Source organism: Hydra vulgaris, chromosome 03 (assembly GCF_038396675.1).
Source record: "Hydra vulgaris chromosome 03, alternate assembly HydraT2T_AEP".
NCBI lineage: Eukaryota > Metazoa > Cnidaria > Hydrozoa > Anthoathecata > Hydridae > Hydra > Hydra vulgaris.
In genome coordinates, this window is record NC_088922.1 from 14,534,365 (window position 1) to 14,557,193 (window position 22,829).

The window sequence follows — 22,829 nt, forward strand, 5'->3', positions numbered from 1 at the left end:
TTAGTGAAGTTGAGATTGACAAAGGAAAAGTTCTGAGAAATCAATGAAAAAAGACATGTATAAGGCCATTTGTAAACAAATAAACTATAAGGTTGTCGGGAAACAACCACAACGCCCTGGTATATAATCAAGTGTCTAAAAAAAGAAATCAGTCTCTTAAAAGATGAAGGTGTGCAAGGAAAATATCTCCAACAGGTTGATGATCTTCTTTTAACAATTCGGCCATCTAGCATTGAATCTGAAAGAGCATTTTCTGCTGCCGGTATTATTTTAAACAAGTTGCAGTGCAGAATGGACGACAAAACTCTTGATGCTCTTTGTTTTTTAAGAGGTTACTTTCATGGACTAAAAGGTAATGGTTCTACCAAATAGATCAATAAATTAGCATTCTTTTCAAGTTTTGGTGATTCTTAAATTTATTTTCTTTGTTTTAAAAGTTTAAATTATTTAATACCGGTTTTAATACCGGTATTCCTATATTATATTTTTATAATACCGGAATTGAAAAACCAATATTGATTTTTTGACTGGTATTGGATATGTGTATATATATATATATATATATATATATATATATATATATATATATATATATATATATATGTTCATATATATATATATATATACATGAACATATATGTGCTTCTTTAATTTTCAATTTGTTTTTGTTAGAAGCAGTATCCAAAATTTTAAAACAATTATAGTTACTTAGATTTTTACAATTAACAGATGAAATTAAATGCTTATAAACATTAGATTGTTTGTCACTAGTAAGATGCTCATGAATCCTTGTTGTTAAGTGTCTGGAGGTTTCTCCAACATAACTGGCATTACATCTAGCACAAGAAAATTTGTAAACAACATTGGATTTGTGCAGCTTAGGAAGTAGATCTTTTATACATAAAATGTTTTATAATTTGTTGGTAGTGAAAATTAAATTAATTATAACATCTTTAGAATATTTTTTAATGTTGCTGCTTCTTCTTATATTCTTCTGATTGCTCTTTCTTTTTAGATTCTTCATAGATAGTATGTCTAAAATTAAAATCTCCATAGATACTGCTGAACACACCGTTGATTTCTTATTAGTGATCTTTATCTAGTATGACCCCTTTGCTATGCAGTAGCGTTGCAAAGGGGTCGCTGTCGCCCTTTATTAGAGTTATTAGGGGCCCAAGCCAAATTTTTTAATTTTTTTTTTTTAAAAGTTGTCATTTTTACAAATGTATGCATGTATATAAACATAGCAGCATTAGTAATTTTTTTATTACTATATAGCTAATAGCTACAAACTCTTTTTCAGACTTTTTTAGCTTTAATTATAATCTTGACTAATACTTCAAATATTGAGCTTTTTACTTATTTTTATCTAAAAAATTAAAACTAACTCTTTTAACTCATTAATATACAATTTAGTTAAGTATAATGTTTGATGTCGTAAGGTTTTAAAGCAAAGTACATTAGTGAAGCCCTTGTATTAAAACAATAACTCATTTTAAAATAAAGGTTGCTAAGACTGACATCAAAGTGTCTATGTAGCTATCTTCATTATTGATGTATTTATCTCTTATGAAGTTAATTAGTTCTATAAAACTTTTCTCAAACAATTCTGTAAAAGTTAACAATAAGCACATGCTTATCTAGGTTATACATAGACCAAATGATGCTGATTTAGTATAATATATCGCTGAATCCTTCAAATTAGCTCATAGCTTACTTAAGAAGTTCTATGATGGCTGATTCATTGTTGGTAATTTTAACATATTACATTTCCTAAGTCCAGACACCCTAAGGTTGCTCAAACCATATGTTGGACTTGTTATTTACTTACAGCAGTAATTCTATTTTAAAGTTTCCTAATTCTATATCAGGTAAAAGTACTAAGGGCCGCTTTAGCATCACTCGAGGAATTTTAGTTTCAAAACCGTTTTCCGAAAGTGAATCTCAGTTGTTTAATTACAGCAATGGTGATTATAATTCAATATCAAATTTTTTTTCATCATTTAACTGGAATATATTATTTCTGCATAAAAACGCAGATCAAATGTTTAATTTATTATTTTCAAACAATTGTACTATTTGCAAATATTTTATCTCCAAGGTAATAACAAAGAAAAAGTATGATACTTGGGTTACTCCACATATTAAAAATCTAATCCTTGCAAAAAAATCCGCTTGGTATATCATCTGTTCAACTAAATCGAAGAATAATAAACTTAAAATAACCTGTTACCTTCTTAATCGTTCCGTAAAAGCTAAAGTATATAAAGCAAAAAGAGCACATAAAAAAGAAATAATATTAAAATCCCTCTTAATAATTTCCATCATTAAAAAAGTGATATTAACCTGAATGAACTTATAATGACAACTTGGGTTTTTCTATTTCAGACATTATTATCTTACCAATCTAAAATCCAATAAATATTTTTTGCATTTACAAAAATCTTTCATAAATTCTTTAATTCTGGAATACTACTCACTCTCTAAAAATTAGCAAACTTTAGTTCAAAACTGTGGACCTATTTCACTAAACTCAATTGCCTGCAAAATAGTCAAAATACTTGTTAAGAACAAAATCTTTAAGCAAATTAACCATAATAAAATGCTCTTTGCGAATCAACATGGCTTTTTTCACCATAAATTATGTGTGACTAATCTAATAGAGACTTATTTTACCTTCTATAGTATTTCACCAATTTATTTATGTAACCAGACATGTTAAAATTAAGATATTTGGGAATAAATGAGAAACAAAATAAAAAGGTGTAATACATCAATCCCTAAAAAGCTCTACTAAAGTAAATAATTAGGAGTCATTATTTCATGTAACGCCAAGTTACATAAAATAATAACTCCTAAATTACTAACAGTTGTCTCTAAGTCCATACAAATTCTTGGTATGCAAAAAGACATTCACATTCATTGATGAAAATATGACTCTTAAGTTATATAAAGTGTTTATTAAACTACACCATAAATATACAGTGTTTATTTGCGCATCTTATTTAAAAACTGATAAAACCTTGGTTGAATCTATCTCACACAAAGCAACAAAATGGACTTCCAGTTTGAAACATCTGTTATACTGTGAAAAACAAAGAAGATTGAATCTACCATCATTGACTAAGTGTTTTAGTTGGGGTAACAATAAGCTTAGGATTAGGAGAAATTTTCCGCACTTTTATCCTGCATTTTACACATTACACATTTTTGCATTTTAGCCGTGTCCACAATAACATATTTTGATATAAGTTGCTCGTTTAAAAAGATAATAGCAGCACTTATGTTATATTTGACATTACCATTTAGCGTAGCAACTTCAAAAAGATCCTTAAGCACATTACGGACAACAATAGCGTAAATCATCTTGTGTGCACTAGACCTAATAGTTACTAAAGCAGAAATAGCTCAATTAAATTTAAAAGGTGTTATAGATCAATTTGCAGCCATAAGGACAAGAATAAACTTTCAGTTTTTTTCAGTTATACTTACTTGACTTGCATAGTGTAACATTCTGGTTTCTTTTTAATTAAGTCAAAATTGTATTTAAAAATAAGGTTTTTGTTTTCATGTATAATTTTTGTCAAGAAAAGGGAAGGCAGGGGGTGCATTAATTTAGGGGCCCGGATTAAAGTTTTACGGGACGGCCAATTTTTTGTTGCTACGCTACTGATAAGATGATTTATTTCCTTAGACATTTTTTATTCGATATAGAGAAAAACCGTTGGCACTGTATGTCTTCTCGACTAATCCGTCTGTTGTAGAGAAGATTTTAAAACAAACATCTTCTGGAGGTGTTTGTGTAAACGACGCTCTCGTTCATGGTGCTGGTAATCCACATTTTTGTTTGCATTTTATTTTTTTTTAACTATAAAATTAGGCATTACTTTTTATTTACAATTAGTAGTAGCTAATTTTAGCTGTTATAAATATTTTTTTTAGTTCCCAACCTTCCTTTTGGGGGAATTGGTCAAAGTGGTATGGGAGCTTATCATGGAAAAGAATCATTTGACGTTTTTTCTCATAAAAAGTCATGCTTATTGAAGAACCAAAAATTTGAATTTATGAACGAGTAAGTGTTTTTTATACGTTTTTATGAATTGCTGCGACCTGACATTGGCATAAGAAATTTTGTTAAAAAATTACTAAATATTTTCAATCAAATGTTTATGACGTAAGTGCTTTAATAATTGTTAACTATAAAAAATATATGTTTAATAAAACGTGGTCTGAGTAATAAATTATATACACGATTAAATATTCAAGTTAAAAATCGAACATAACATTATAATTTAGCCCCTAAGGTTTAATTAATATAAGGGCATAAATCAGTTACTTGGCTTTAAATACGTTATCTTTGCATATTTTTATTAAAAAATAGATTTTACTATTTTAAAATTTTTTTTCAATTTATTTAGTATTCGATACCCACCTTATGACGAAAACTGGTTTGTTATACGTTGGGTTCAGTCGTTGTTGAGACCAAGTTTAAAACGTCGCTTTCGTTTCAATTTATTTCATGTCTCGCTTTTGGCACTTATTGTTACGTGTGTACTAAAAGCGCTTGCGATGTTTTAATCGTAAAACTGTCAAAGTTCATTATTTGATGCAATGTACATGAATAAATTTTGAGGATCTTAAGAAAGTTCGTATTTGTAATTTTTTTGGCTAAGTGATAAATTTGCGTTTCCTATTCTGTGATTTGCTTAAAACACAACATCTTTAAATTGTAACATGTATACATGTGTTAACACAACATGAATAAATATATTTTTATATTATTTTTAATTGATAATTGATATTGCATAATATATAAAGTTTATATTGTCATTACAAATTTTGTATTTTGTTTTTAAATATATATTTAATCTTTAATCTTTACAAATTCTTAATATATCATAGAATCTTTACAGAGTAAGTAAGATTAAAAAAAAAATCATAAAGTTACGTTATACCAAAAATATATAAAATAAAACTGTAAAGTATTAGAAATTACTTTAAAGAACGCGGAAGACTTGCAGAAGACCGATGGTCTTGTCATCAAGAAACCGCTTTGCGTTAGGGGAGAGTGTGTATGAAAGAGCCAATTGTAAAATGGCGTGAAAAAAACTCAATTATAATAACTTTTTTTTTTAATTTAATAATTACATTATTGGTTAATATTTTAAGACTAAAATAAGTCGGATAACAATGCTAATAATCTATCATACACCTGTTTTAAAAAAAGAAAGAAAACAGCTCTTTCATAACATTGTGTCAATGAAAGAGCCACCTCTGTGCCATGAATAAGCCGTAACTTTTTTCGAACGACTATCAGCCGTAACTTTTTTTTGAACACTATCAAGTCTTTTAAAAATATTAAACTGTTAAATAGACTTCTAAAAATCAGATTGTACTTAAAGTTTTATAACTCTATGATAATTAATGATAAAACAGCTTTAATAATAGTTATACAAATTATTCAAAATCAAGAACTACAAAATCAAAAACTACAAAAACATCAGAAACATTTTTGGCAGAAGAAGTTAATGACACCTTTGAAGCCACAAGATTCATGTGTCCATCCTTCACATACCTTGCACTGGTACCATTCTTTGTTGGTCTTACCATATTGTCTATTACATTCAATACAATGATTTTTTATCATCCTCTTCACAAACATTCTGTTTTTTTATTTCTGATAAATCTATTATATCATTGGAGCTTGCATCATTGTGCAACGATATGGTACCACTAGAATCAATAGAATCATACTTTTTTTTTGTGTATATTTTTTTGTTTCAAAGAGTGTCTGTGATTATAGCAGAGGCCATTATACGATCCTTAGATTTTAAATTCTTTCTAGGTCCTGATTTTAAATAAGACCTTACAATTTCAGGAATAACAACTTCTCTTAATGATAAAAATATTAAATGAGAACATTGAAATAACATAATAATAAAAATACATAATAATATAATAAATACATAATAGAATATAATAAAATGAATCAAACATTACAAAAAAAAATTTTAAAAATTATTTAAACTTTAAAAAAAAAATATGAATTTTTCAGAACTTTGACTTTAAAAATTTTATTAAATATTATTTTAAATTCAAACGGAGCTATGTTTTACAACTTCAGGAAAAGTCATTAAAACAACTAATTTCGATAGAATAAGCTCAATGAAGCATTACAAAAAATATACGAAGTCGTTAAAGTCCAAAACGATCATTTAGTATAAAAAAAAAAGTAAATAAAAAAGTCGGCTTATTCATAGCATAAACAGTCGGCTCTTTCAAAAAATTGTTTGGTTAAATACATAACCTTAAGTTAAACAATTTTGACAAAAGCTTTAATCTAACATTTTGTGTGTAAATGAAGGGCAAATATATATATAAGAATGCAGCATGTTTCTTTTATCAAATAAAGCATTGCACTTAATCTTAAAAATAAATAAGTAAACCACCTAAAAATTACTTTTCATTTTCAAAATCTTTAGTGCTCCCTTAGGACGCTATTTATTTTAGTAGAACTGTACATTTTTTGTGGGTTACAGGTATCCAGTGTTGCCACACAAAGAGTTGAATAAGGATCGGATGCCAGTAAGTTAGAAATAATGGTATTGGCTCCTTCAAAACCTGGCTCTTTCATACACACTCTCCCCAACTAATATTTTTGAATACTTCAATTCAAAATAAGTTTATATTTAAAAAAAAAAAAATGTTATCAATTTTCGGCAGAATGAAAATAAAAATCCAAAATGCAAAAAACAATGAATGCAGACAAAAAGAAGTTTTTAATTTTTTTAATTTTACTTCAATTCAATACACGTAAATATAAGTAGGTACACGATTTGCTAAATAGGTAATATATAGTCGTTCAAGTGTTGATAAATAAGCCTATTGATTGTTTTTGTTTTTTTGTTATTGCTGTTGTTTTTGAGTTTTTTAGAGTTATTAGAGTTTACGTTGGTTTCGGAAAAAAGTTTGTTTTGTGCATAGTTTTAAATGTGTTGGGGTTAATAAAAATTCATTAAGATCTTTAAAATGAGATCTTTTAATAAAGTTTTCAGAGTATTTAAGTTATTCGATTTTTCCAGTTAAGTATTTATGGATATTAATTTGTTATATAGACAAGGACCACGGTACGGAATGCAAAAGCGCGAGAGATTAGTTTTTTTAAAAGGTACGTTGAAGATTTTTGTTCCTCTGGTATGGTATCTATTTTTGCTATTTTGGAAGAAATTCTTTGAAAAGTGAGAAGGAACAAGTCCAAGTGAGAAGGAACAAGTCCAAGTGAGCATAAATAACAAATTTTAGAATATTTTGATATTCTAAAATTTGTTATTTATGCTCACTTGGACTTGGACAAATTTTAGAATAGTTTGATATACATTTAATGCTTTCAAATTTTTTAAAAGTGGCTCAGCAAGCGAGAGTATATCCTTATTAAAAACTATTTTTGCAGCATGTTTTTGTTTTCGATATAGTGTGGTTAGTTTGGATTTATGAGTACTCGCCCATGCAACATTGGCGTATATGTAGTAGCTTTGTATGAACGAGAAGTATAGGAACTTTAAATTATCAGAAGACAGTATAGAATTAGCTTTGTAGAGGATACTAATGTTTTTTGATATTTTGGTATTTAATATATCTTTATGTTATTTCCATGAGATGTTCTAATCAATAAGTATCCCTAGAAATTTAGTTTTTTTTTCAAGTTCAGTATTTGTAGTTTCATAAAGTTCTGTTATTGATGAGGATGGATAAAATAAATTAGTGTTGTCTGCGAACATTATGACAATTTACTTGAGGGTTTAGGAAGATCGTGTATGTATATTAAAAAACAAAAAAGGTGCAAGAATGGAAAAAAATGTCCCATTTTTGAACCAGTTTAGTGCAACACCTTTTACCCCATACTTTTCCATTTTCCTAATTAAGATAGCGTGTCAAACGCCTTTGATGAATCAACAAAGACTCCAAGGACGTATTTTTTGTTTTCCAAGGAGTCATTTATATTATTTATAGGATCAAGAATTGCGTGTTCGGTTGAATGTTGCTTTTGGAAGCCAAACTGTTTTTCATTTAGGATTTTGTTATCTGTTAGATATTTATACAGTGTATTGTATTACTCTCTTCAAAAGTTTTGAAAATACAGGAAGAGCTGAGATAGGCCTGTAGTTATTTAGTGTAAATGAATCTCTGGTTTTTAATATTAGTGTTACCTTTTTTAATTTATTCGGTACAGATCCTGTAATAATTGAAGATTTAAATATTTCATAGATTGGTTGTTTTATCTCCAGAAACACATTTACAACTATATAGCTACAAATGTCGTCTATCCCAGGAGCCTTTTTAAAAGTTTCTGTTTCAAAGTATTTCGAATCGAAATTATTTCTAAGAAAAATTTGCGCATCAGATTCGTAAAAATCATTCAGTAAAATATTATTAGCAGTTTTGTTGACGTTGCAACGCAGTGTTTCGAAATCTTTTGTTTTGTTTTTGTTTTCGTTAGTATTTGTGTAAAGTGCGGTAAATTAAAACGTGCTTGCATAATAAAAAAATGTACAGAATATTTCACAAATCTCGATTAAGTACTTTGATAAAATTAAAATTATTTACAAAAATCTCTGACGAATATTTTATCATATTTGATAATAGCAAATTTACCTTCCTTTCGAAATCTTTTAACATCTTCCCAAAGCTTTTTTTCTTATTTCCATGGTTTCGTTCGTTTAATCTTCATTAATGAATATTTCGGTTCCTTTGAGTTTTTTTGATAGCGTTAAGATTTTATTTTTATTTTGGAAGTCTACTAGTTTAATAATTATAGTTCTTGGAGATTTATCTTATTTATTTTCAAGGCGTTGAGTTTTTTCAATTATTACGTCTTAAGAGATTCCCAGTTTGTTTTTAAATAGATTTTTAACTTTCTTTGTTCAGTCATTCCAAGAATCCATGGGCAGCTCATTTAAGCCATCAATCCTTAGGTTGTTACAACGTGAACGATTTTCAAGGTCAATATATTTTTTTAAATTGTTAATTTCCCTGGCCATCAGACTGTTAGTTTTCCGATATTTTTTTAAAGAAATTTTGATGTCTTTCTCAATTATTATAACCTTCGATTTGCTTTTATTGAACTCGTGCTTCAAGTTTGTCAAGCCAATATGTTATTTATTTTAAGATTTTCACTTATGATAACGCTAAATATCTTTTCCTTGTTTTTTTAAAAGGTTGATAGTTTCACTAAGAATACCTTTCTTTTGTTCTTCCAGTTTGGTGGTTATTAGTTTTTCAATATTTATCATTGTAACTTCCATAAATTTTTTGATAAACCCTAACAGAGTTGAGTTATAATTAAATATAATTTAAATATTTGTTTTACCTCTGAGAAGTAATTAATTTAAAAAACGAAACAGTGTGTCTAATTAATAAGGCAAACTGTTTTATTTTATAGGAGATTTTATATTAGTTTTAATTTTTTTGAAAGATATAATAATATAATTGCCTTCTTAACCTACTGAAGTTTACAAAAATTGTCTTGTAGAAGGCCTCCTAGGCAAAGACTTAAAGGATAAAAAGATTCAATCTGTTGACCAGCCTCGCACCCCTTCTTCATCTATTAGGCTGGCGCAGGTGTATTTTTAATACATTGTTTCCAGTTTAGGATGTTGAATGCTGAACCTTCTTGACTCAATGGATGGATTTTGCTTGTATCTCTGTTTTTATGACTAGGCAACTCATTCTATTAACTCCTAATGAGGGTATAGCTTAGAACCATAAAACTCAGTTTTATGGTTCTAAGGCCGGCTGGTAGTCAGGTTTCCCAAACTATAAGGTAGCTCTCAGAGAGGCTAATTCCATCAATAGCTAAAAAATATCAAATTATTATGGATGGTTGCCCTGTTTGTACTTTTGGTGTGCATTGCTAAGGCCACATTTGCAGCCCTTTGTTATGGCTTGGGGTTTATTAATAGTAATGAGGCAATTGCTTCTGTTGAGTCTTATCTCTTGCAAAGTTCACCAGACCTACTTGCTCTTTGTGAGACAAATTTGAGCTCAGCTGTCTAATCTTGTAATCTTAGTGTCGATGGTTATCTTCCTTTAATTCGTAAAGCCTCTAATAATCACATGCTTGGTCTGGGCATTTACATTCGTAAGAATTCACCCATTTGTCGTGAAACTAGGTTTGAATCCACAGACTATTCTTTTATGTGCTATTGTTTAGCACCACTTCACTCTATCGCCTTTCTCTTTGTTCTATATCACTTTCTTTCCTCTCAAGTCTGCACTCTTTTTGATGTTATATCTGATCATATTGACCAAGCCCTCTCTCTTTATCCATCAGCCAATATTATTGTTGTCGGTGACTTTAATGCTCATCAGACTGAATGCCTTGGCTCTAGTGTCAGTGACTATGCAGGCATTAAAGCCCACAACTTTTGCTTTTCTCAATCCCTAACTCAAATAGTCAACTTTCCAACTCGCTTTCCAGACAACCCTAATTATTTACTTTTTCTACTCAACTTATGTATTGTTTCTGATCCTAGTAAGTGCTCTGTTTCTCCACATTTACCCTAAGGTGCTTCTGATCACAGTTTGATCTCTCTAAAACAATATCTTATTCTAATTCATCATCTAAGTCCGCATATCATTGTACCACATACAACTACCTTAAAGCTGACAGGGACTCTTTCCGTGATTTTCTCCGTGATGGCCCTTGTGTAGAAATCTTTCGTCTTCCTGTTGACAAATGTACTTTTTACATAATTTTGTGGTTTCAGGCTGACATGGAATCTTTTGTTTCCTCTCGACTATTTCAGGTCAAGGCCTCACTCTCCTCCATGGTTTTTTTCACATTCTGCTGTTGCGATTGCCAATCGAAACCGTTACATTCATATCTATCAGCAAAACAATTCTCCAGAAAACAGACGTCTATTTATTACTGCTAGAAACCATTGTAAAAATGTTTTGTCTAACGCCAAAACCCGCTATTCTCAGGTCATTAAATCTCGTATTTCATCACAAAAATTAGGTTCTCGTGACTTCTAGAAAATCTTTAGTAGTAGCAATAATAAGGGCAAATCTGTAATTCCACCTCTCTGGTATGGTTCAGACTTTGTCACCTCACCTAAAGATAAAGCTGAATTTTTTGCTAAAAACTTTTCGTCAATATCATTTCTTGATTCCACTAATTGCGTTTTACCTGATTTTATTGTCAAACAGGTTAATCCATTGCTTGACATTCGTATCACTCCAGCTTCTGTATCTAAAGTAATTTTTTACTTAGACTCATCTACAGCTTGTGGCCCGGACAACATACCTGTTATTGTCTTGCAGAAGTGTTCTCCGGAGCTGTCGTCTATACTCTCAAAAGTATTCAACAAGTACTTATTAGAGTCTTGCTTTCCAGCCTGCTGGAAAGCGGCATCTGTTATCCCTACATTTAAAAATTCTGGAGAGCAATCTGATTCGTCTAACTACCGTCCCATTAGACTTTTTCCTATCATAAGCAAGGTTTTTAAATCTTTAAATAACAAACACTTAATCTATCATCTTGAATCTAATAACTTCTCCTTGTTCCTAACTTCTTCCTCGTTCAACAGCTGATCTGCGAACAGTAATAGCTGATAGGTTTTATCGTGCATTAGATAATGGTGGAGAGGTTAAGGTCATCGCTCTTGACCTTTCAAAAGCTTTTGATAAAGTTTGGCATGTTGGTCTTCTCCATAAGCTTTCTTCTTACGGTGTATCTGGTAACATCTGCAAGATTATTGAATCCTTCCTTTCCAATCTTAGTATAAAAGTTGTCCTCGATGGACAGCACTCTTCTTCTTATTCTGTAACTTCAGGGGTTTTTGTAACTCCACGGTTCCTCAAGTTTTTATTTTTGGCCCTATACTCTTATTAATTTACATTAAAAATCTTCCAGATATTCTCACATCTAAGGTGGCATTGTTTGCTGATGATACTACCATTTATTCTTGTCATGATAAGAAACCAACACTCTCTGATTGCTTGGAGGGGGCATTTGAGCTTGAAAATGATCTCACTTCTGCTACAGCATGGGTCTCACAGTGGCTGGTGAACTTTAATTCAGATTAAACTCAATTTTTTTTAGCCAATGGTTATTGCAATAATTTAAATGTTTCTATATATATGAACGGTAATGTACTCGATGAGTCAACCACTCTTCATCTTCTAGGATTAACTCTTACTTCCAATCTTTCTTGGAAACCATATATCAAATCTATTGCAAAATTAGCATCTGCTAAGGTTGCATCTCTTAATCGAACTCGACACTTCTTACTTCAGATTATATTCTCTATCTCCATAAATCTCAAATCCGGCCTTGTATGGAATAATGTTGCCATATCTGGGGTGGATCTTCTAATGATGCCCTTTCTCTTTAAGACAAGGTGCAAAAACGCATTGTAAACATAGTTGGACCTGCTCTTGCAGCCAACCTCCAACCATTATCACATTGTCGTAATGTTGCTTCTTTTTCTCTTTTCTACAAATACTATAATGGGCACTGCTCTAAAGAGCTAGCGTCTCTAGTGCCATCTACTATAATTTATTCTCGTGTTACTCGTCATTCAGTTAAGTATCATCCTTTTTCTGTGACTGTTCCTAAGTGCTCCAAAAACGCTTATTCGTCTAGTTTTTTTCCTCGAACATCAGCTCTTTGGAATTCGCTTCCTTCATCTTGCTTTCCTGATTCATATAATTTGCAATCTTTTAAGTCGTCCGTCAATCGTTATCTTGCTCTACAATCTTCATCTTTTCTCTTTCAGTAATTTCCAACTTTAATTAGTGGCTGCTTGCAGCCTTGTTGGAAGCAAAGATATTTAAAAAAAGACTTATTTTCATTTTACGACTTCCACACAGACATTTTTAAAGCTCAATGTTTTTAGTGACATTTTCTCTATTTCTCCTAAAACTTGATTACTTTTTTTAAAAGAAAAGCATAAAATTTCACGAGTTTAAATCAATATTACGTTGTATATCAGAGAAATTAAATAACTTTTTTTTTTGTTTTTTAAAGTTTTGAAAAACGTATGTGTTTGGGAAAAGCGAAGGGAATATAGTAACTTTGAAATAAATGCGAACACATAGGCGATCGTTGAAGGCTTAACGGTTAGGTTGGAGTGACTTTAAGAATAATTGAAATTAAGTTTACCTATGTTTCTAATCGTTGCTCTTTTCGTAAAATAAAAAAAAAATTTTTTAATAAGTTCTTGTGCTTAATACGTCATAAAACATATTTATTTGCTACTGTCCAAACTTTACGCATTTTCGTAATATTTTTTTCTCAAGGAATTTAAATTTTTAAAGTTTCCTGATGAAACCACTTTGCGGTTTTCAATGATAAAATCTCAAAAGATATTGAGAGAACTTTAAAGTCCTCAATAGCATGGTAGAATATATAAAAACGGAGAAACATTTTCAAGCAAACTCTTGAAATAAACATTCAAGAAAATAACCTTTTTTTCTTCTTTTCAAATTTTTACTATATTTATTTTTTGTATTTTTACCTTGTAAAATTATTTCAGTAGGTGATTAAGAAATAATACAAAAAATCGCAGCTTGGTACTCAAAAGACGTAAAATAAAATACAAGCTTCGAAAATATAAATTTTACTGTACGGAAATTTTTTATCAAAAAAAAGTTGCAAGATTGTACCGAAAATTGCACTTTTTTTTGCAAATTCGCGACGTTAGAATAATCTTGTTTCATCTCCACATTTATGAGTTTAGAGAAAAAACGATTTAAAAAATAAAAACTTTAGGAGACGGCGTATAAAAACATTTTCACAATTTATTTTTTCTCCGCAACTTTTTACTTAATGATATTTTTTAACCTCAAAAATTTTATTTCGAGGAAAATCAATCAATCAATAACTCAATTTTTTCAAAATGTGGAGATAAATTAAGATAATTCTAACGTCGCGAATTGTGTAGAATAGAGGGTTTTTAACTTAAAAAATTATACTTTTTTGTTTTCATTTTGATTAAAAATAAATATTTTCAAAATAAGCGTATAGTTCTGCGTCTTTTGAATACCCGGTTGGCATAGTTCTGAAAAAAACAACTTCACTAATATTACAACCAACCAAAATTTTTGTGTCCGAGTGAAACCTCAAGAACTCATCCAAATCCAAAATCCCAAAAAACAATTATTTTCCTGTATTAACTAATAATAAAACACCACTCGCGCCTCAGAAATGTTCTTTTTTAAATTTATTTTTTTTCTATGAAAATTGCTCCACCCTAATAACGATACGTACAATAGAGGAGGGGTTCCTAAATCATTAGTTTTACTTATTTTTATAATTTTAAAATATTACAGCGTCTGTATGATATTTTGATGACAACGACATAGTTTCATTAAATGATCTGTGAATTATGAAAAGACGAATTTAAGTAAAATGATAAATTTTGCGGTATCATAAAAAAAAAATGTTTATAGCGAAAAAACCCACACCGAAGATTCTTTTTTTTTTAAATGAACCTTCTTAAATTCACAAACGCTTGTTGAAATTTAATTTAGATTTTAAATTATTACGTTTTTTAGGTGAAATGAACAACATAGTTCAATAATACGATCTGCTCTGATCGTTTATTGGCAATTTTTCTTAAATATAGGCTCTTTCTAAGTCGGAATTGTAGTAATTTTTGAGAAAACTGATAGAAATATTGTATTTTGACAACCACATGAGCGAAATTGATCTAACAACTTCAAAATGGTGTTCTTTAGATTCACTATTAGGAGTACCGTAAACCGGGGGTTACTTTGAAAGTTTTTGAGATATTTTTACTTGCTCTTCCTACATTATAACCAATATTCGAAATTTAAAAAAATGAATATAAGGGCTAAGATTGACTCTTACATAATTCAAATTCAAAATAATATAAAAAATTAAAGAATTTTGTATAATATTAATTTAAATAGTCGTTCAAAGTTACCCCACAAATGGGGTAACTTTGAATGCGTTTTTTTGTAAAAGTTTAAAATTAAATATTAAAACAAAACAGTGCAATTCAAAAAGCACTGTTTTGTTTTAATATTTAATAAAAACAACAGCCTAATTTCACATTAATTTATTTTTGCTAAAATAAAATAACATTATTTCATAAAAAACACCCATTTAGTATTTTATTTTGTTTTAATGGGTAAGTTTTAAGTGGACTAGCATAAAAAAAGTCTCATTTACATCGGTTTTACTGACAGACAATGCAAGTGGAACATCTTTACATTTTGCCATTTTTCCCCCTTCCATTTGAGCCTACTTTTTCCTTGACATCAACATAAAACAATTGTTAAGTACATTAATTACTGCTTGGCTTACTAAAATTACAACTACCGTCTGGCAAATGGTTTACGGTAGTAAAAAGGTTTTAAAAATTATATATAAAAAAACAAGTTTCTTTAAATGTTAAAAATCCTGAAGCAAAAAAAAAAAAAAAACAACACCTAAAGCTCTTGTTTGGACATAATACGCTGATAAAATCATGTGAATTTCAAAAGAATTTTAATAGTTTGTAAATCGCCTTAACTACACCGAGTACGGACTCGTACTCGGTGTAGTTAAGGCGAAGAAGGGATGCCCCCTTAGATCGCGCACAAAATCGACGATATGTATTTTTATTGCCCTAGGTTTGGGCAGTGGCAAATAGGCTAAGATTTAAAAACTTGAAATATATGAATTAATTATGAAACTCAAAATAATCACCCTTCTCATGTTTGAGAAAGAAAAATAAACAATTGTTTTAAAAAATGTACAAATTGCTAAAATACATCATAGCGTAAAACATTATCAAATACAACGCCATCAATTACACCGCCACTCATTGACAACTTCACATTTGATTCAAATGAAGTTTTATCCAACTCATTAGGAGAAAAGTATGGACTCAAAGGATCTTCTAAATTTGGATGATGGAACAAGTTTAATAAACCCTGAACGCAGTCTAATAAATCATTTGAGTCATTACGCCACTCATCTAATACACTCATACAAACTTCACCATCGTCATCAATGTTTGGATGATAAATGTGCCCCTGGCATTGTACTAAAGGAGGTGCATTAGGATAATTTAAAGGAAGGTTAAAAAAAAAAAGAAAACATCCACCAAAGTAAGGGCCGCCATTTGGTGAAATCGAAAGCATAAATTTGTTACAAACATCACTATCTAGTATGAAGGCTTGATTGTTCGATATATTTGAAATATTTTTAACCAACTGCAAATAATGATGTTGTTGAACTCTTCGCCCACTGATGTTAGAATGAACTTTTTTTCCACCAATAATATTGTTTAGGATATAATCATTGAGCTTAGTTAAATCACCGCTGAAATTTTCATGCATGGTTTTTAATGGTCTTGAATGTTTGATAAGAGCCATATCGCATAATTTTTATATTTGCATTCGCTTTTGTGAAGGTTATTGCACACCAGCAGAATGCCATTTTATGTTTGCTGGTAAGCTATCTCATTGTTCGTTAGTCTTCTATATTTGAAACAAATGTGAATTTAACCTAAAAATTGAAGGAAAAAAAAAATTTAGTTTAGAAAAGTAAAAGCTAGAAATTTAACATCAAAAACAAAATTTATTGCGTTTGGATGCTTTAAAACAATTTAGATTAAAACATTATAACTTATGTATATTATTATGTAAATAATAATACTAAGAATGAAGGTTAAGAGCAAAACGATTTCGGTACTCAGAGATTTTAAATTATAGCTTTGATAAACAGTTACATTAAAAAAAAACAACATTAAATTGTTATAAATTACAAAAAGTTAATAAACAAGCAAACAGAAGAAAAAAATTTGAGCTATTTTTTATTAGGAATTTAGGTTTTTTTTTTTAAATTTAAACCTAAGACTATGATTATGATCACTGCTTATACTACGAAGCTGTTAAGCTAAGCTGATAGTAATTGTTGTTAACTCGCAATAAAATACAATATTATACTACGAATAATATTAAATATTAGGCTTTAATCAAGAATATAAAGTCACTACAATAACATAATATAATATAGATAATGAAGTAAGTTAAATGCATTGATAGAATTAATGATAGAACGTAATTAATATATATAGTTCGCTGAACCGTCAAGCATTAAACGAAGGAAAACGACGTCACGTCTTTTAGTATGCGCTATAAACATAATACTAATAAAGAAAATATAACACTAATAAAGAAAAGAAACCTATACTCCAATTTTAAAACTTAATAAGTAATGAAAAACCAAGAAAAAAAGTCTGGTTCAGATGTTTATTTAGTTTAAAGGTAACACTAGCAAAACTGAATTATCTGAGACTACTTTAATGATCTTCCCGACAATCTTACGTCTAAAGAGGCCTTTTTGCTGACAACTTAATAGTCTGACAAAAAAGTATACCTGTCTTGAAAAAAAGTTTCCTCTTTTCCTTTGCTTATAACAAGCAGCTGGTCTTGGATCTGATCTCATTTCTGTGACAGCTCAGAATTTGCAGTGGCTTTTGAATTCCAACCCTAACAAAACTGGTAACAATTACTTTAATTTTGTTGATATTCCTGTATTGACGAATGGAAGGGATGAGACATTCTTACTGCGTCCTCTACATTGCCTTTTTTTGTATTATCATTCACTACTGACCCTCATGGAAACAGTATATACAATCCTTTGCAAAGTTAGCAACTATTAAGGTTGCTTCTCTTTATTGCTATTTTCTCATTCTTGATTCTATTCTCTACCACTACAAATCTCTTATTATTTATGTATGGAATACTGCTGTCATATTTAGGCTGGTTCTTCTAATATTAAATTGTCGTAAGGTAACATCTTTTTCTCTGGTTGCTGTACAAACAAGCTATTATCTCTTGTTTCATTAACCAAAACTTAGTCTACCATGACTTGTTAATTCATAAAGTGCATCCTTTTACTTTTTCTTTCAAGTTCTAATAACTTTTTTGTCTAGTTTTTTTCCATTAACATCAATAGAACTTTTTCCTATCTTCATATTTGCCTAACTCATGCAATTTACAGCATTTTAAGTCTTCTGTCAATCATTTTCTTGCTTTTCAACACTACTCTTTGTTGCCATGTTGGGAGTAAATTAGTGTAAAACAAAAAAAACAAAAATTTTAATTGCTAAATAAAGATATAGATCAGAAATTGCTTACTAGTTTTACTTCTCTTTATAGCTTTTATAGAAAAAGAAGAAAAAAAATGAAGAATGAGAAAAAAGATTGCTGCCTAATTCCAAACCCTCTATTGATGTAGCTGCACTCCTTTGCAACAGCAGGTTATAAGATAATTGAAAACTATCTTATAACTGGAAAAAATTAAAAACAACATTTAAAATAAAATTAAAAATTCAATAAAAATTAAAAAAAAAAAACTTAAATCTTTTTTTTAAAATACAGAATGTGTTTGCTTTCATTTCTTTAATGTTTTATACCGTCATAAATTATTTAATTTATACCGTCATAAGTTATTTAATTTTACACTGTTATTATTTAATTTTTTAACTTTATTTGTTTCATTTTTGTTTTGTTTTATTGACTGATTAGTTTAGAGATTGGTGCTGTGAAGTATACATCACTTAGATAGATCATGAGAGGAGTGTAAATAGATCTTATAAAATAGGTAGAACATGCAAGGGGTGTACATAAATTGACTGAAATAAGTAGACTATGTAAGGAGTGTACATACATCAATTGAATCAGATAGAATGTGCAAGGAGTATTTAATTTTTTTTTCTTTATTAGTGGTCAGTGCTTAAACTTTGGCAGTTCAGTATCTTTGGCATTTCAAACTTTAGCAAGTCCAGTAAATATTTCCTGACAAAAATTGTTATGGTCAGGTACACCAGAATTACTTCATTTCCCGTCCTGAGTTGACTTAAGTTGTTTAGTGGACATTTTCAAACCAGTTTCACCTACATAAGATTATTCAGATCAAAAATTGACATCATACAATGTTTTCTTTTAACAAATTTTTTGAAACATTTTTTGCAAAAATATTTAGTTTAATAGTCTGATGATTAGACCATCTAATGTATGACGGATGATGATAAGACCATCTAATGGTCATAAAATATTACTAATAAATAAATAATACAACTATTTTGAATGTCTCCATTGTCATTATGGTTAGTTTCAAATCATCATTTTCCATCCATTCTACTGTATTAAATTTTATTCATAACCAATAGCTACAATTGATTCCTTCTGCTTTGGAAAGACATTAACAGAAATCACACTTTTTTTTTCAAAGGCACTATAACTTTTTTTATGCACAACTAAAAGATTGTGAGGCATGAATTTTTATGCGCGTGAAAAAAAAATTGTGGTGCTGTTCAAAAAAGTCGTGTGAACTTGTTACAGTAGCTCTTCTAAGGCAAAAGGCAAAGATAGAACAGACTCTGTAAATCCTGATTTCTAGCTGCAATTAAGCTAAAGAAAAAAAAAAACAAGTTTCTAGTAAAATTTACTTACACAGCGCAGTGTTGTTACAAACACCTCTGAATCTTATAAGTCCAAAATATGAACTTTGACAATTACTGCTTGGCAAAACAAGTTGATTCTAATTGCAGTATTACAGAAGTGGCCATCAAGATGTTTTGCATGGTAGTCACGGTATGTCCGAATCAATCGAACAGGCAGTTTTTTCCTATAAAAAGTTTAACTGCGCCCAAAAAGAAAATGAAGAAAAATTTCACATCTTTTGACTTTGAAGACATTTTTATTTAACGTGTTTGTAATCTCATCAAGCATTTTAATGCTTCTATAAACATTTTATAGACATTTTATACTGTTTTAAAGCTTTATACTGTTTTAAAGCTTTATACTTATAAAGTTTTATACTGTTTTAAAGCTTCTATAAACCTTTTGTAGATATTTTATACTGCTTTAATGCTTCTTACTGTGAGCTGCTAAATGAATTGCTTTTAACAAATGCTTTCTATAAAAGAAATAGATCTTTTTCAAGATGCAACTGATTCTCACAATTTCACAAAATTTAGCTGCACCACAATCAGTTGTAAAATAAGATTGTGTAATAATAGTTGCAAAAAATTATAAAATTTACAGGATTTTCCTAAATGTATTTAATATTTTCAATCCATTATGCAAGCATACCACTATGACTTATTTTAAATAAATGCTTTATGAAAGTTATTTAGGCAAGACAGAATTTATTAATAAAAAATATTGCCTGAAACAATTTTGCTTTATAGGAAAAGAGGTTTTAGATCAAATAACTTTCATTTAATCATTTTTTTGAGATCAAATCTTGATTCATGAACTATTGTTTGAGAAATATGTGCTGATATATTTTGTTTCTCACTAGTAAAAGGTGTATTATTTTTTACAAGAAACTGAAGTTAGAATGAGAAGCAAAAAAAAAAATATTTTCATTGCAATATTATTTTGTAAAATATGTGTTTAACAATTTCATTGTTAACTGAAAATCTATTATATATAATAGATATATTATAGATAAAAATATAATATATATTATAGATTTTCATTTAACAATGAAATTGTTAAATGCTTACTTATTTTATATTTTCATTTACCTTTATTAATAAAAAAAAAAGAGTTAATATTAGTTGACATGAGTTAACATAGACAAAATCATCGTACCTGAAAAAAAATAAGAAATTATAAAATACGTAAGTATTTGTTTTATATAACAATTTATATATATAATAAATTTTTATATAACGTTTTTATATTTTCATATTTTACGTTACGTTTTTATATTTTCATATTTTACGTTTTTATATTTTTATATTTTATATAGTTTTTTAGTTTTTATTTATTTTCAGGTACAATGATTTTGTTTATGCTAACTCATTGTCAATTAATGAACTCAAATATGGAAGATAGCATACACTTAGAAGAATTAGAATAACTGATTCAATTAGCGATTTTGCATATCAATAATTTCTACAAATCTATATACTTGTGGACATCAAAACATAATAATATTTTTTTCGCATATTCCTATTAACATTAGAATAAAAGCTAAGATATTTTAAAAAACATAAGCTCACCTTTAATTCAGAAAATTCTTAAATTTTGTAAATCAACACTTTAAAAGTATAATATATACTTTTATGCTGAATAGCTGATGTAATAATATAACAAATAAATACGTTTCTGATGTAACAAAACGCAAGTTTTTTTACGCAATATTTCCTTACGCAATCTTTTCCGACGTGTCCGCGATGCTTAGATACTGTTGTAAAAACCAAACTCGTAGATACAGTATTTCAGCATGTGTTCTGAGTTTGGTTTTTACCCCTGGCTTGGGGTGCCGAACTCCGGGTAGGAACCCCGAGTTTGACACGCATACCCAAGTATGGATATTGAAAGTTTTTAAAATGATTATTTTTGCGGATATTGAAAGTTTAAAAGTAATTATTTTTTTGGATTGCTGATTTTTTTTCATAATTTTTTTTTTACGGTTTAATCCGTAATATAAATGAAATGAAATTATTTCTGATTATTAAGGTACATATTTGTAATAAGCCCGATAAGGGGTCGTCCATAAAGTACTTACGCTAGTAGGGGGAGGGAGAGGGTCAAAAACATACTTAAGCGTATGGGGGATCAAATATAAAAATACGTAGGCAGTTTTTATATTATTATTGTTTGTTTTTCAATTATAACATACAATAACCAATGGTTTTTAAGTTTGAATGAATAGCACGTTCTTTTTAAAATAATAGTATAATGTCAAAAATAAATTTTAAAAATAATTTGAGAGGCTCTTTATTATTCTTATAATTTTTACTTTAATTATGGTGAGGTGTGTGAGTGTGGGGGTAGGGTATCTAACAAATCGGATGCTTAGCCCGGGCGTCATGAAGTCTCTGTGCACCTCTGTTAGGACACATCACTAGCGCTACTCACAGGGTGTGAATAATTCTAGCTATATATAATAGGGCGCTATTATAATATATATTAGCTGTATATAATAGCGCGCTATTACATTATATTATAAAAAACAAGCGGATACGTTTATTTGGCACCTCAGCGTATCCTCTAGATTTTTTAGACTATTATACTTTAACATATTCATAATTAAGATATTATATTTAATTCTTAGGAGGGGATAGCCCATTTCAAAAGCGTACGTACTATTTAGGAAGGAGGGAAACTTAGAAGTATCAATTTTCAAAATTTTTGGCATACTTTTTGGACGATCCCTAAAGAGAGCGCAAAAGCGAAAGGTTTTCCTACTGACAAATAGAACAGATTTAAACTGGAATGCGAATTCTTTATGAAAACGATATTTATCTCCTTCGTCATTTAAAAAACGCACATAAAGATTTGGATTTAAATATGAAGCGTAAACATGAAGATACTGGTTCGCAAATTAAAATTGTGCAAAAGAAAATCAAATTGTTTGTTAAACAGCAGACTATCGAGGAAATTGTGTCAAAGCTAGCAACGGTGGATGGCTTCTCAATAAATGCCATAACAAAAAGTGAACTTATTAGAAAATCATTGTCTGAAAAAGGCATGTTATTACCAAAAAATCCATCCCATGCCATGAGTATGTTAAAAAAAACAATATGATTCAGCTAAACAAACTGTGGTTTTAGAGATAACAAAAGAAATATCTAGCGGGTAGCGATTTTCTTTATCGTTAGACGAATATACGTCTTTAAAAAATTGACGTTGTTTAAATGTAAATTTACACTTATTAACAAAGTTTTGGAACCTGGGATTAACTCCAATAGCTGGATCACTTCCTGCAGAAAAAATTGTTGATTTGGTTGAAAATAAACTGTCAGATTTCAATTTATCAATTAAAAAGCACAACATAGCTAGTGTCA

At 29.3% G+C, this 22,829-nt stretch overlaps 2 protein-coding genes across 2 annotated transcripts in view; one reads left to right on the plus strand and one right to left on the minus strand.

Annotated features, from left to right (window-relative positions):
• The window catches only part of LOC100204604 (aldehyde dehydrogenase, dimeric NADP-preferring), a 39,296-nt gene extending 34,459 nt beyond the window's left edge, over nt 1-4,837 (plus strand). Inside the window, exons 10-12 of the mRNA XM_065792415.1 lie at nt 3,715-3,830; nt 3,943-4,072; nt 4,419-4,837. Coding sequence (XP_065648487.1) covers nt 3,715-3,830; nt 3,943-4,072; nt 4,419-4,578 — 406 coding nt within the window. The 3' untranslated portion in view covers nt 4,579-4,837. The remainder of the gene's footprint in view (nt 1-3,714; nt 3,831-3,942; nt 4,073-4,418) is intronic.
• Nucleotides 4,838-15,684: 10,847 nt separating this feature from the next.
• On the minus strand, nt 15,685-21,185 carry LOC100198375 (uncharacterized). The gene is made up of 2 exons (XM_065792416.1): nt 21,039-21,185; nt 15,685-16,522 (listed from the first exon to the last, which is right to left on the minus strand). The coding sequence occupies exon 2, from the start codon at nt 16,387-16,389 to the stop codon at nt 15,775-15,777; it is 615 nt and encodes a 204-aa protein (XP_065648488.1). The 5' UTR covers nt 16,390-16,522; nt 21,039-21,185; the 3' UTR covers nt 15,685-15,774.
• Nucleotides 21,186-22,829: the final 1,644 nt, after the last annotated feature.

Bases quoted from the DNA above. Each gene is read 5' to 3' on its own strand.
- LOC100198375 (XM_065792416.1), bottom strand. From the start codon at position 16,389: ATGGCTCTTATCAAACATTCAAGACCATTAAAAACCATGCATGAAAAT.